Source organism: Vicia villosa, linkage group LG5 (genome assembly GCF_029867415.1).
Source record: "Vicia villosa cultivar HV-30 ecotype Madison, WI linkage group LG5, Vvil1.0, whole genome shotgun sequence".
NCBI lineage: Eukaryota > Viridiplantae > Streptophyta > Magnoliopsida > Fabales > Fabaceae > Vicia > Vicia villosa.
The window spans coordinates 132,125,032-132,140,623 of record NC_081184.1 but is presented as its reverse complement, the minus strand read 5'-3'; the positions used below and the strand labels follow the sequence as shown (position 1 = coordinate 132,140,623).

The 15,592-nt window shown below is 37.2% G+C and overlaps 2 protein-coding genes across 2 annotated transcripts; one reads left to right on the top strand and one right to left on the bottom strand.

The window, feature by feature from the left end:
- Positions 1-154: 154 nt before the first annotated feature.
- LOC131607392 (10 kDa chaperonin, mitochondrial-like) lies at positions 155-969 on the top strand. Its single transcript, XM_058879402.1, has 3 exons — positions 155-341; positions 428-567; positions 674-969. The coding sequence occupies exons 1-3, from the start codon at positions 237-239 to the stop codon at positions 720-722; spliced, it is 294 nt and encodes a 97-aa protein (XP_058735385.1). The 5' UTR covers positions 155-236; the 3' UTR covers positions 723-969.
- Positions 970-5,806: 4,837 nt separating this feature from the next.
- LOC131607391 (mitochondrial import inner membrane translocase subunit TIM17-2-like) lies at positions 5,807-6,832 on the bottom strand. Its single transcript, XM_058879401.1, has one exon. The coding sequence runs from the start codon at positions 6,756-6,758 to the stop codon at positions 6,111-6,113; it is 648 nt and encodes a 215-aa protein (XP_058735384.1). The 5' UTR covers positions 6,759-6,832; the 3' UTR covers positions 5,807-6,110.
- Between the last annotated feature and the right edge of the window lie 8,760 nt (positions 6,833-15,592).

The window sequence follows — 15,592 nt, the reverse complement described above, 5'->3', positions numbered from 1 at the left end:
TTTAAACCATGATTTGAGAGAGGGGATGGTGTATTAAAACAGTTAGGGGTGCGGATAGTTGTAATACTAAATAAAGTAGAAAGTGAAAGCCCAGGCCCAAAATTCCGATTAGAGCCCAAACTAGATCCTAGAACGTTCTTTTGTGATCTAGAACCATTGCTTCTTCTTGTCTTAAAACCCTAATCTTCTGCAGAACCCAATTCGCAGTAAAACCCTAATCTCCGAACTCCAACACAATGGCAAAGCGTTTGATTCCAACCTTCAACCGCATTCTCGTCGAGAAAATCGTCCCTCCTTCCAAAACCTCCGCCGGTATTCTCCTCCCGGAGAAAACCTCACAGGTTAGAACTCGAGACTCACTTCATTTTGTAAATGTATCTTAATCGATTTCGATTCGGTTGCTAAACTGTTTCTGGTTTCGAATCAGCTTAATTCCGGAAAGGTTGTTGCTGTTGGACCTGGATCGAGAGACAGATCGGGAAATTTGATTCCGGTGTCTGTTAAGGAAGGTGACCACGTTCTCTTGCCGGAGTACGGTGGCTCTCAAATTAAGCTTGATGACAAAGAGTAAGTTATCGGAATAGTGTTATTTGTTTGTGAAGAATTGCGTTGAAATGAAAATTTGTTTAACGAATTGGTTTTTTTTTTTCTGTTTTTGTTTTGATTTTTGCAGGTTCCATTTGTTTAGGGATGAGGACATTTTGGGTATTCTACATGATTGATTGAGTTTAGAGTTTGTGTTCGTGAGGAAATGTTAGTTTTTATTGGGTTTAAACTTTTAAATAACTTAAATCTGATATCGGTGTAATTTTGTTTAAACATTTGAGAGGGATTATCTCTTTTGTATCCTGAAAATGGCAATGATAATAGTGATTTTTATGCTGGGGTTTGATTTAATTGTGATTGTTCTTTAGCTGTATTTGATGCTAGTTATTATGATGCTCATGTTAGTAACAGTGCTTAGGCTCACATATATGTTGTTTGATCTATTTCAATTATGCTAATTAGGTGAAGATAAGCACTCAGTCAAGGAAAATTTGAATCCGAGTAGTGTGGTTTTTCAGTCTGAACTTATACCTTAACTAATATCCCCGATAATATCCCCTATGAGTTGAAACAGACTATTGCTATACTAATATTAAAACTGTTTAAAAACACTCCACCATGTTAAAACGGTTTAAAAACACTCCCCACCAGCTGCACTACCAAACCTATGTTTTGAACATTGGTTGTGGTTGTATAGAGGTTGCCTTGGTTGAGTTGGGCAGATCATTCTTGAAAGTGCAGTGTTGTTCCTTGCAGCATGAACTTATGTTCTCACTTGTTCTGCGCAATGGTGAATAGGTGATGAGTTTTTTTTTTCTTTTTTTTCAATGATTTAGATTGGGCAGCAATGGTGAATTGGTGGTCAGTTTTTTTTATCTTTCTATTTTTCAATAATTTAGATCGGGCAGCGATGATGAATTTTTTTCAATTTTGTAATGTAAGTTGGATTTAGTATTTCTGTTTGAACTAAACTTTATTGTTCAATCAATATTAGAAGTTTATTTGCTCCCTAATGAAAGAAAAAGTAATACTTTCCATTTAGTTGTGAAAATTCAATTTTATATATGCTGTCAGTGTCACGAAAACATTACACTGGTTGTTTGCAACATGATGCAACATTCATATTGCCATTTGAGAAGTATATGTATGTATGTATATACACAAATGAGGAACTACAAAGATAGTTGTCAATTTTTAAAGAACAGGGCCTTATTTTTGCTTAACAGTGTTAAATTTTCATTGAAAATTAAGGTCAATTCGGCAGTGCAGAGCCAAACAGGTCCTTCCAAGATCACATAATCTTTCTCTCTACAACACACTAGTTCATTGGATACAACTAGCATGCGATTCTGCCAGGGCCATGTGTTTTTTTTTAGAGAATACATTTATTTTTTTAATTAAAGATGATCTTCAATTGATGGTTTTTTATCTATGTTTCCTACTTGTCTTGAGAACGCTATTCTCTCTTTGATTTAATAATGATTTGAGTGCAAGAGTACGGGGTTATGAAGTTTGTCAAAAAAGTGCAAGAGTTTAACTTTGATGTACCTAGAAATCATTTTCAAGTCAAACAATATTTTTCTCCTCCAAATCATTTTCAAGTCAAACAATATTTTTCTCCTCCGCCTCTTTCATACTTATTGCAACACCATTAAAGGTGACATCATTAAGAACTCTCCAAATAGACATCATATGAAAAATCACCTTTATACTTAATTTTCCCCATTAAAAAAGAAGCCAATGTTCACTTAATTTTCCCGTTAAAAAAGAAGCCAATGTTTTCTCGGGAGCAGTACATGTCATCCCAAACAGAACTAAATCACAAGTGACAAAAGGATGGGAAACCAACTCAATCAAAGTTCTATAAAAGGGATATGAGATCTTACTAGGTTCAACAACCACCCCATGATTTGATAAGTTTTTCATAGAGGAGAATTTGTCTCAATCAAAGTTCTATAAAAGGGATATGAGATCTTACTAGGTTCAACAACCACCCCATGATTTGATAAGTTTTCCATAGAGGAGAATTTGTCTTGCAGAAACTGAGAGGAGAAGACCACCACTTAACTAACCCAAATAATGGGTAGGTCGAATTCACATTCAAATTATACTTCGGAATAGAGATTGACCTTTCCCACTAAACATGATATACAAAGGCAACTGAAAAAGTATCTTGTCTAAAAAAATTTAAAACCCACTTGTCTCTATTGAGGGAAAGATTAACACCCCGAAGATTCCAAACCATATTCTCATTAACCACTAGGCCGATCTCTCCTACCAACCCATCCGGTTGAATTAAATTACAGAATAGACCAGTGAACTTAATCTTAAGGGGAATGGAGCCTAATCAATGGTCATTCCAAAAGGATGTTTGGGTGCCTAATCCAACTTTCCTAAGGATGCCATCAATAAACCAATATAAGGGGTCTTCCTCTCTAAATTTAAGGAGAGACAACCATTTCCACTAAAAGAAGAGCTAGATCGAGAACCCAATATCTTATCCCCAAAAGAGAGGAAACAACTAGAAACATACCTAGCTACAAGAATATCTCTCAAAATGCCTAAGGCACCTTCAAACAACCTCCATTTTCACTTCGCCAATAGGGCTATATCAACCAGTATGAGGTCCTTAACTCCTAACATTTCTTTACTCTTATGTTTACACACATCTTAGAATCTCCTTTCACCTCTCCTCAAAGGAACCTTCTTTGTAATCCAACAAGCTTATTCCACACCTTTACAAACATTTTAAAAAAAGACAAGAAAAAATGGAAATAATATTTTGCAGAACATTAAAAAGGAACATTAAAAAGGACCAGTATGTCACCTAAACTAACATATATATGTTTTCAAGAGTGGGGTTTCCTGGTTAGCAAATTGAATAAAGTATCCCAGGTGATTTCACACCTAGGATAGGTCCCGACCGACAAACTAAGGTACTTAAAAGGGAGAGTTCCAATTTCACTGTGAAAAAATTCACCTGTAGAGGATAAAAAGATTAGGCTCATATTAACCCTGCAAGAATGCTCATGAAGAAGTTAACCTGAAGCCCTGAGACCCGCTCAAAGCCTCTAAGGACATCCTTAATATTCCACATATTCTCAAGAGTATGGACTAGCACTATGAGGGTATCATCAACATATTGAAGATGAGATACCACCAAATCAAACGTACCCACCCTGAATCTAGAATATAGACCAACCTCCTTAACTTTAATAATTAAGCCACTTAGCCCCTCAGTCACAAGAAGAACAAGAAAAGGGCTAGAAGATTCTCTTACTTCAAACCCTTTTGGATGTTAAACTCTTGAGTTGTGCACCCATTTATCAGCACCACAAGATTACCAACAAACAAGAAGCTATCATCGAAGATTTCCACTTGTCACATAACCCGTATTTGATTAGCATATAATTTAAAAAGCTACAACTGACTGAGTTGTACACTTTTTTAAAATCTACGTTAAAATGAGATAAACTTTCTTATATCTCTTGACCAAGTTTATCACTTCATTCACGATCACCACTCCATCAAGCAACATTTTCCTTTTAAAGAAAGTCAGTTGATGAGGGCAAATAAGCTTATCCATCATTGACCTAGTCTTATGGTCAACACTATAGCCACCAGCTTATATAAGAATCTTACCAAAGAAATCAGCTTAAAGTAACCCAAATGAGGCGGGGAATTAATCTTGGGGATCTAGGTCACGAAGTAAGATGCAAAACTACGTGGTAGAGATGCAAAACAATGGAATTGCTCAAACATAATCCTCAAATCCATCTGGACCCGAGCTTCTATTACTAGATTCTAGAATCTTTTGAGAAAGGAGAAGTTAAACCCATCTGAACCCGAGCTTTTATTACCCTCACATTGGAAAACAACATAATTTAATTCCTGAAGACTAAAGGGGGCCGACAACAAAACAAGATTGTCATCAGATTGAGAGCAGAAGACGACGCCATCAAGTTGAGGTTTATTAACATTTAGTTCTTTGGAAATATAAGAGAAATGGTTCACCACCTCTTGACTAATTTCAGACACCCCTTTAATCAATTTTCACCAACCTTCAGAGCTAAAATAGTATTTCTCCTACCTCTACTTTTGACTGACTCATGAAAGTAGTGAAAATTAGCGTCTCCTTCCTTAATTCACTTAGACCAAAATCTTAGGAACAATCGAAAATCTTTAATCCTCAGTAAGGGCCATAAATCTACAATTGCTCTAGGTCAAGCCTCAATCTCATAGTCAAAATTACCAAATACCTATTTTTTCGAAGCTTTTATGACTAACTTGAAAGCTTTTAATTTCTTTAACATAACAAAAGCTTTCCAAATGTGGATATCTCACCAGTAGGGGTGGGAATAGGCCATGCCGACTAACAGGGGCCTACGGCCCAGCCTACATAGGCCTAGGTCAGGCCAGGCTTTTTAGATAAATAGAAAAGGCCTAGGCTTTTTTATAAGCCTATTTAGCTAAAAAGGCTAGGCCATAGGCCACATAAAAAGCCTTTTAAGCCTAAGAGGCCGGCCTATTTAAATACATATGAATAATTTTATTATTATTATATTATATTTTTTACTTTGAATTAAAAATATAAAAATAAATTTTAGTTATCTTGAAGAAATTATGAAAGTAAGATGAAAAGAATCTTATGAACAATGTCATAAGTTGTTTCGATAAGTTCTCTCAAACAAATAATATCACAAAATTTATGCTACTAGGTAAACTCAAATAAACTAATGCAAACAAACATTTAATCTCATTGATCTTTTAATTTGTTAGTCTATATAAAAACGAGTTGAATGACTTATTTACAAATGTTCAAATGAAATAGGCTTTTAAGTAGGCTGATAGGCCAATCAGGCCTTCAAAAAGGCCAGGCCCAGACCAAAAAAATAAGCCTATGATAGGCTACAGGCCAGGCTTAGGCTTTGAATATTATAGCAGGCCAGGCTCAGGCTTGGCAAAGCCTAGCTCGGCCCAGCCTATTCCCATCCCTACTCACCAGTCCAGCATTCTAAATAAAACAGAGAATGACACAAACTAATTGTACCCAAACTATATTTGGGGATGCATTAGCAACCAAACAATCGCCCTTTGTACTTCCCTCATAAATAATAGAAATATCATGTCCCAACAGTCAAAGAAGTCTTAGTCTCATACTCTCATCTAGCAACTAACTCTTGCTAGAAGATTAACATGTGATTTCCACTATTCAAGCATGCAATCTAATTTCTATCACTCCACATTTCCCACATTGAAATTTGAATTCAAATTTGATTACTACTTCATTGTATTTCCAGTTCCCATAAAAGAACACCACCACACCACACATATCTACATAATCCATTGAACAATTATTCAGTTTCGTCAACACTGCCTCTTATTCTCTTACATAGATATCATAAGATTATATAAAACACTCTTGCATAAATAACCTGACAATAAACCAGACTAAACAAAACTATACGTGACAATATATAGTAGAAAAGGTTCAATAAAACTAAAACCTTTGTAATCAGATATTCAATATTTGATTCATAATTCATAATAATCAGATCCAAATTTCACTTGTAATCAAAATTGGGGACTGGAGGAGCATCAAAACTCTCCAAAACCTTGGTCTCACTTCCTCCACCAGAAACAGCTTCATCTTTTTTCTTATCTTCACCAAACAATCCACCACCAAACCACTGTTTAGCTTCCGAATCAACCGGAGGCGGAACCTGTTTCCCCGGAAAAATACCATTGGGCTGCCCGGAGATTGGCTCCTCCATGACAGCAGGCCCCGGCTGCTGCCCACTAAGAACCTTGTTAAGCATAATCCCCGCCCCCTCAATAAGCGCTAAGAGAACCCCACCAAACGCAGCAGACCTCCCGGAAGCGACCAAACCTTGCCGCATGGAGAGAAAACCACCGGTAGCAGCGCCGGCGAAGATAGAGTTCCAAGGGTCTTCTTTTTGGCGGAGGTAGACCATGGTGCAGTCGAAGGAGGAGAAGAGACCACCCCAGACGGCGAAACTACCGCCGACTCGGGGAGCGTTGAGACGAACGGCTTGGGAAGCGCCGACGAAGCGGGAGCCTTTGGGAGAATTGTAGAGGCCTTTAAGGAAGTGGAAGGCGGAGCCACCTACGGCACCCATGCCGAAAGCACCGCCTATGTCGTCGAGAATTCGATCAGGGCAGGGTTCTCTTGAAGTCTCTGGTGTTCCCATCGTTGTCTCTCTTCTCTTCTTCTTTCTCTATGGCTTTGGTTTTTCTACTTATCTTCTTTCTAATAATTGTACTTCAAGATATATAGAATAACAATGCAATAATACTCCTTTCCTCTTAAATTTACTTTCTATATTTGTTTTTTATTAGCATAAGACAATTTTTAAACTTTTACTTTTGTTAAAAAAATTCATAAAAATACTCTTTATAAATTTTACTTAAAAACTTTTGACTATGTGAAATGAGACTATTTGATTGGAATAATGTAGTTGATGAGGGTTTTTCTCCTAGGTGAATCCACCGGATCAAGAACGAGTTAGTCTTATAATTGCTTCAAGTCTTGTTAATGGTAATCTCGTCGGATCAAGAACGAGTTAGTTTTATAATTGCTTCAAGTCTTGTTAATGGTAATCTCGTCGTTAAGTTCAATTTAAAAAAATTATGATGTTAGAGAGATCGTATTTCTTCTTTCTTAATTTTCATAGCAATAGAAGGTTTTTTTTGCTATGCTAAATGCAAAAATATGTGTTGGCTTCATTTCAAATTGTCACATAAGAGTCGGTTTCATTTTAAAATTTCACATCTTCAATTCACAAACGACACATTGACCTTAAGAGAAAAAAGTTTGTTTAGCACTAGAGCAATAAAGATTAGTTAATTTTGCTTGAACTTATGTGTTGTCTAAAAGTCAACTTTTACAAAAGTTTACTTGTTGATATTCTTTGTGATTATTTTTTGGTTGGAAGATGTTTATGGTATGTTGATTGGTCATCTTCTTTTTGACTACTTTGGATTTTCCATTGGTGGTAATCTACGAAGCCTATACTTTTAGAATCTTTTAATTAACAAGGTTATAAGGAGGCTTTGTAGTTGGATGAATAATAGCTTTTGATAGGTGATCATTTCGTTTTATACAAATCTCATTTGTCACATCTTTATTGGTTTACTCTCTAACTTTAAGGTTTCTTCAGGTATCATTTCTAAAATTAAATCCTTTTAAAAAATTCTTAGGGGGACATGGTGAGGAAGATCATAAACTTCATTGGATCTATAGGAACAAAATGTGTTTAGACAAATGTAAGGGAATTTAGGTGTGTGGAGGATGAAAGAACTTAATTACTCCTTGTTAGAAAAATCTTGTTGGAGGATTTTAACTGATAAGGAAGAATTGTGTTATAAAGTGTTGTCTCATAAGTACAAAGTGAAAATTGGTTTAAGACAATGTAGTATCAATAAAGCTTCCACGGTGGATGGATTTGCAACTTATTAAGGAGGGTGGAAGTATCAATAAAACCTATTGATTTTATGACATTCTTTTAATTGGAGAAACAGGGAGTCGATGTTGTTTTATCATTATCCTTGGTTGAAAAGTGACTCCTTGAGAGATAAATTCTACATATTATGTATTTTGTCTCTTGATAAACATTTTTTTGGCATATCTTTTTAAGGTCATGGCATAGGATGACATTAGAGAATAAATCTTTTTTCTTGGAAGAAAAAATTGTTGTCAAAATTATACTTTTTGCTTTATAAGGTTCTTTTGCATGACAATGCTTTAGAATAATTGATTTAGAGGTTTATCATAGTGAGACCTTCTGTGTTAAAGAAACTTATTAGTCGTTCATTTAACGGAAGTAGGGAAACATTTGTCCTTCGAGACTTGATTTGGAACAAAATATTTTTCTTAAAGATTTATCTTTTCTCTTGGATACCATGTCAAAATCGACTTCCTACAAAGACAGACTTGAGACAATGCGATATTTGTAACATTGAGTCTTCTTTACGCCTTTGTGGCAGGGAGTTAAAAAAAATTTGAACACTTATTCTTTGAATATAATTTCTCTTGGAGCATTTGGTATGATATTTTAAAATAGTAAGAATTTTGAAAACTTCACATGCCTTATTAAAAAATGCTATTATCCATGTTCAACAGTTTATTGACCTCTTTTTTTTTCTTAAAAATGAATTTTGTGATTGTCTTTGTGCCATTTGGTTAGCTGGTATTTGGAAAATTTGTTCTGATCGTAATTTGGGCTCAAGTTCAACTTGATCTCATATGAGCTTAATCATTGGTGGATCACACCTCTAATTTATTTAGACTTTTTAACTCTTGGATGTTATTTGCTTTGACTTGGTTGTACATTTATCTAAACTATCTTGTATTTTCTTTTGTCTATAGGTTGATATTGTTGCTATTGAAAATGACGAAGATCACTGGATATCAAAATCAAAATTGCACAAAAATTTAAACCATCATATTTGAAGTTTGTTAAACTCCTGCCTTACACATCAAGTAATAGATTTGCAACTGCCAGCAACCAGTTACTTATGTATCAAGTAACCTTGATTCAAGTCACTATTAGTTGCTAGTGATGTTATTGTCTTACAATAATAGGTTACAAATAGTTAGTTACCAATTAGTTATAAAACTACACTTTGTAATTTAACAAAATTATGTTTTCACTATGATTTTGTCCAACCTACTCCTAAGGCAGACATGATGGGATCTGAACCAAGAAGATGGTGAAAGATCCATAGAGTCAAAGGGCACCACACTGAAGATTGTTATCAGTTCAAGAAGGAAATCGAGAGTTTAATCCATGAAGAGCACCTCACAAATACGTGAAGGGCGACTCCTCTCATGCTCAAGACAAGTCTAACTTGCGAGGGCGAGATTACGCTGGAAGTTCTAGGCCACACAAAGATAAAGAGGCGTCTCATGGAGAGGGTAGTAAAATGGCACGCCATACGCTCAATACCATAGCAGGAGGATTCGTTGGGGGTGGGGAAACCAGCTTCACCCGAAGAAGGTACGTTCCTCAGATTCTGAGTGTAGAAAACCTCCCTGAAACCACGATCACCTTCTCAGAGAAAGAAGAAACTGGAATCTACCTTCATAATGATGTCCCCATGGTTATTGTCCACAAGTGTGAATATAGGGAAACAAAAAGAATTCTTGTTGACCATGGGAGTTCCGCAGACATACTATACTGGGAGGCATTTGAAAGACTTTTCCTCGACCTAGAAAACTTGGATTCCTTCAGAAGATCGTTGGTTGTATTCTCTAGAGAACATGTATAGTTAAGGGAATATATCACCTTGAGAATCACTTTTGGAGAGTGGGATCTGACCAAAGAAATAAAGGCCAGGTATTTTGGCCATTGATGCCCATCTTCTTACAATGTCATTATAGAGCGACCAACTTATAACCGGTTGGGCGCCGCCTAGTCTACTTTGTATTCGTGCATGAAATACCCACTCCCTAATGGGCGAGTAAGAGTTGTACAAGTAGACCAGGAGATCGCTTGGAAGGTTTATGTAGGAAGCCTCAAGTTAAAGAGGATCAACTAGGCGTGAAGTCCAAGAGGATGGGCTCAGGAATAACGTCGTCATGAGAGATCTGTGAAGGCGAGGATTCTTTCTCCCTAACTTCTACAGAAAATGAAGGTTGAAGATCAATAAGTGATGCCTTTTAGAGGCATTAGCATAATTATCATTTATCTTTTTTTTTGCTTGATTAATGTGTTGACAGTTTTTATAAACGAGATCCTTTCCTCCCATAGAGTTGATCACTTTGCTGAATTCCCAAGTGGGATCCTTGCCGCCCATATAGGCGCTCTACATTGCTGGGTTCCTAAGTGGGATCCTTGCCGCCCATAGAGGCGATTATCTTTGTTGAGTCCCACAATAGGATCCTTTATGCCCATAAAGGTGATCACTTAATTGGGTCCCCAAGTGGGATCCATGCCTTCCATAGAGGCGATCATTTTCGTCGGGTCCCCAAGTGGAATCTTTGACGCTCATAGAGCAGTTCACTTTGTTGGGTCCCCAAGTGGAACCCTTTGTCGTCCAAATAGGCTATCATCTTCACTAGTTACCCAAATAGGATCCCTGCCACCCATAGAGGCAATTATCTTGCCAGTTCCTTAAGGGGAAGCCTCGCAATTCTAGAGGGCTACCACAAACGTCTGATTCCTAACACAAGGATCCTTGTCAAATCCCCTCGCAGGAAATTAATTTATTGCAAAAGGGGGGCAATCATGATAAATTCCCCCATGCTTAACACCACATAAATAGTCATAAGATAACAAGAGCAGTTAACATAAAAGACACCCTCGAAGGATGTCGTTGTTCATTATAATTATAAAATGTTAGGGGCATTGGAATACAACAAAAAGGGATCAAAACAAGGACTATTCTCCATCCACCAGTTATCCCTCTCGAGTTACCTAAAAGGGGTCCATCAAACCTTGGTCTATCTTAGGATAAAGAAAGGCGACTTGCTTTCTCGCCTTCTCAAAATGATGAACGAAGGTCGCCCCGACTTTGTAACACCCGTATAATTTTAATATTAATTTAATTGGAATATTGAATTAATAATTAGAATTATAAAGATTTTTTGGAAATAATAGAAAATAATGGTTTATGGCATTTGGGCCATGTGAAGAAATAGTAAAAGAAGGGGGGGTGATTTTGTAATCCTTTTACTAATTTTATTATTATTTTCATAAAACAATTGAAATTGGGAAGAAAGAAGGAACGTGCAAGAACAGAGGGTTGAGAACACGAAGAACGTGAAGGAGAACTGTAGAGGGAGAGACCAAGGATCAAGAACTCTTGTCTAAGGTAAGGGGGGACTCTCCATTTAATCTCTATTATCGTGTTATGGATAATGATGTTGATTAGGAGTATTGTTTGGATCAATGGATTCTATATTCTGAATTTTTCTGTTTGTGTTCATCAATTGGATTGAAAATTGTGACTGTTAATCCCTAATAACTGAGTAGATTTAGGTTGTGATGAGTAAAATCGATTGTAGAATCATATACTATTGATGTTGAGTGAATTACATGGTGTTTAGAATGTGAAATTTCTGGTTTTGAGACCCAAATCGCAGGCTGTACAGATGAATTCGCGAGGAAGACGAATGGGTAAGTTGCAGATTTTGGGAAGACGCCGTTGATACGCGTATGATACGTGTATGATACGTGCCATACGTGTATGATACGAGCGATACGTGTATGATACGTGTATGATGTTGTTTTGTGTGGAAATGTGGTTCTGTCCGTACGCGTATGATACGCGTATGGTGTGTATGTTTTGTCTGAAATTATGTTTCTGCCTGTACGCGTATGGTGTGTGTTTTGTGAAATTCTGGCCCTGTTGGTACGCGTATGGTACGCGTATGGCCAGCGTGACCTGCAGATTCTGCTGTTTTGCGATATTTGAAAGTCTGACGACGTGTGACTTTAAACTGATGATTCTGTATGAAATATTTTTGTTTGATTTATGGAATGATGCAAATATATATGTATTGAACATACTTGTTAAATGATGATGAATGATGATGAATGAGTATAAGATGATGCTACTCATAGTATGATGATGAAGATAGTATGTTGTGTATATGTTTGCATGCATTCATAATCATTGTTGTGGGTTGTATCCGAAGGATGAGAGGATTCAGTGAAGGGCAAGATTCCCACTGTGTGGAATCTGTGCTGGCAGGGCCGTATCTGGATGATGATAGATCGGTCGGTGGGTTTTCCCATTGATGATGTTGGTACCACATGCATAGTGTCAGTTTCATACATGTGCATGAATTGTTCTATAACATGATTATATATGTTATGTGAGGACTTGTCTGTTTATCTGCGGATGTGTGATGATGACTTGTCAGAATATGAAACAATTGGGTGAATGATATAACTATGATATGTTGTTATTTATGATGCAATAACATTGGTTAACTGTGATGAGACTCACCCTTACTTGTTGTCATTTTCAGATTGAGGATAGCGGCGCGACTTGGTGAGGATTAACTCATAAGTCGGTTTTTAGTTATTGTGTCGGTGTCATGCTCTGGTAGATGTAACACTGGGAACGCGTTATTTTGGAGTTTTGGATTATAACTCTATTTTGTTTTGTTATTTGAAGTCTTATACATTAAATGATGAATGTTGACTTAATAATTAAATTCCGCTGTGTAAACATGACTTTGTTTTAATGAGTTATAATTCCAGATGTTTTCAGTGAATGCATGACAGGTGCCAAACGTGTGTATTATTTATTTATTTTATGAATTTTGACACCTCTTGTATGTTTACTCTGATTAATAATTGTTTAAATGCCGCGGGTTATTAGAGGGGTGTTACAGACTTCATCTTTGAGTAGGGAGACCTTCCCCTCTAGACTAACTAAGGCTCTTCAAGCCTTATCGAGCGATCGCTTCAAATTTTCCAACTCTTCAAATTGATTAAGAGCCTGAATGGCCGCCTCCTAGGTAAGTTCCTTCAAAGCGTCTTGTTCCTCCTTCAACAACTTCAATGCCATCATGTCTTTCGCGAGTGTGGTTATTCACATGGGTCACCCTGAACTGTAACCCATTGAGAGTGCGTGAATATTTCTCCTGCTATGCTTTCTACACTAAGAAGCACCATATAAGTCGAGCTTCCAACAAAGAGGATAGTTGGGCGAAAGACAGGTCAAAGAGTGACTGATAATTACTAGAAAAATTCTCAAGCAAGAAGAAGTAGTGATCGGTAAACTCCACCATATATAAAGCATGGTTATTCCACATAGAGGGTTCACGCGGGGAAGATTCACCTCTGGCCCTATCCTCGCCTAGTCCATCCTTATGGTTTTACGATGTCCCCGAAGAACCCTCCTCCCTTCGAAGAACCTTGCCAGGATATGCCTCAGCGGTTCGTGAAGTCTCACATTGCCCTGCCTTCCTATTGCCGAACATGTCTTGGGGGAAGGAAAAGAGGAAGTGTCGCCCGCTGTTGGGCCATTTGTATTTTCACCAGGCGTTCCCTCCTTTTGTCAAGGGGAACCACCGCCATCTCCTTTACAGATAAAAATATTGTTAAAACATATCAGGAAACAAAACTGGGTCATAAAGAGTTCTTTCATACCTAAATACACATTCACTCCAACATCGTCTTCATGATTTAGATTAATAAAGGTGTTAGATTCTAGAGAACAGAACACCTCAAAATCTGAATCACTTCACGGTCAAGGGGGATAAAGAACGCCCGGATCCACCATTTAAGTAATTCATGGAGATGACGACCAAGGCAAAGGGAAAATGTGTTCTTCCCTTGCCCCCGCAATAACTAGAGAGGCATTATCTCGCCCTCTTACCCGCACGAACTTGTATTTCCAATCCTTGTAAAGATTTGCAAATAGTTTTAGTATACATCCACCAGGCAAATCGAGTAACATCATCTAACCATTAGTGGGAAGGATTTTCGTCCTGAAGAAATAAAGAAACACTCTGACAACATAACGTATGTCTATACGACAGTAGACAATCTAAAAATCCATGAGTATGCCCCATACATTCAGAGTAACTTGAGAAGGGGCAACTTTGACGACAGTTAGAAACTCTATTTCAAAAGAAGTGAAGGGAATCAAAACCATCACCTCTTCAATAATAGGAAGATGGATGTAAAATATGGAGCAGACGACTCTTCATAAGTATCCATATTAGCCATCCCCTTCTTTGAATAGGGTTCTATAATCATATCTCTCTCTACCTGTATTGGAAAATCTAATGCCAAAACAGAACTTATCAACCATACCCACGGAAGAATACATGGAGGCAATATCTTCGACATTAACAAGTTTAGTTTTCTTCCCAACGATCAATAGGAATAGAGAAGAAGAAGAGATGCTGTCAACCAAAAATGTTTCTGGAAAAAAGAGAAATATGAAGAAAAAAGGAAAAGGGTTTTCCGAAATAATATAGAGAAAACCCCAATGGCATAAGCCATACGTTCAACCAATGGGGTAACTGCCACAAGAAGTGGGAAAATCTCTACACTTGGAAGACGCATGTAAGAAATATAACAAGTTGGTTTTCCCAAGAAACTCCATCATGAGGTGCATTAAGTGACATCCATATTCCTTTTCTCACTAAAGCACTCAAGCTTTCAATAGTGATTGACGTTTTGACGTCTTGGGGCCTAATCTAAAGAAATATGACATATTCTACTATAGTCCAATCGTTAAAGAAGGATCACCTTCTGTTGAGGGACTCGTTCTTTAAATGTAGTCAACTTCTATTTAGAGATTCACCCTTTAAATATAATTACCTTATGCTAAGGGACTAACCCTTTAAATATAGTCACATTCTGCTGACAGACTCACCCTTTAAATATAGTCATCTTCTGCTATGGGACTCACCCAAAGCTGAGGGACTCACTGATAAGGTGAGGGGCGCACTTCGAATGAAAAAGAAGTTTAAAAATACTTCTTCCTTAGCAAAGCCCTTATGCTTAAGGAATTATGTAGTGTTATATTTTTGAAGGTCCTAATTGGCGCCCTCTCCTGAGAGCCGTATCGCCTAGGCGATATTTTAGAGACTCACCTAGGGGGTGCCGATGATGTGTTAGGACTTTAGTCAAAGGATAGGGAGTCATCCACTAAGTCTTGAAGGATATATGATCAATAACCTCTCATGATTAGAAATGAGCAGTTGTCGCCACTCTGGGTGACTCAAAATCCTAAGCCTAAAAGATCTCTATAAATACTCTTCCCCTATGAGATGGAGACAAATCATTACACCCTAAAGTATAAAGCTTAGAGAGATCATTACACCTTAAAACATGGTGCTTAAAGAGATCAAATTTACACACTACAATATCTTATTTAAAAAGATCATTACACCCTAAGCCTATGTTTGTTTTGAGAGAAATTGATGCGAGAGAAGTTGGAGAGAGAGAGTTATGTGAGAAATGGACTACTTCTTCTGCTTGGAGGATAGATGAAGTAGGAAAGAGAGACTAAAACTTCTGGGGCCCACCACTTTTTCTTTTCTCCCCTGATATGC

Coding starts and splice junctions, on each gene's coding strand:
- LOC131607392 (XM_058879402.1), top strand. CDS start 237: ATGGCAAAGCGTTTGATTCCAACCTTCAACCGCATTCTCGTCGAGAAA. Junction 342..427: donor TCCCGGAGAAAACCTCACAG/GTTAGAACTCGA, acceptor GTTTCGAATCAG/CTTAATTCCGGAAAGGTTGT. Junction 568..673: donor ATTAAGCTTGATGACAAAGA/GTAAGTTATCGG, acceptor TGATTTTTGCAG/GTTCCATTTGTTTAGGGATG.
- LOC131607391 (XM_058879401.1), bottom strand. CDS start 6,758: ATGGGAACACCAGAGACTTCAAGAGAACCCTGCCCTGATCGAATTCTC.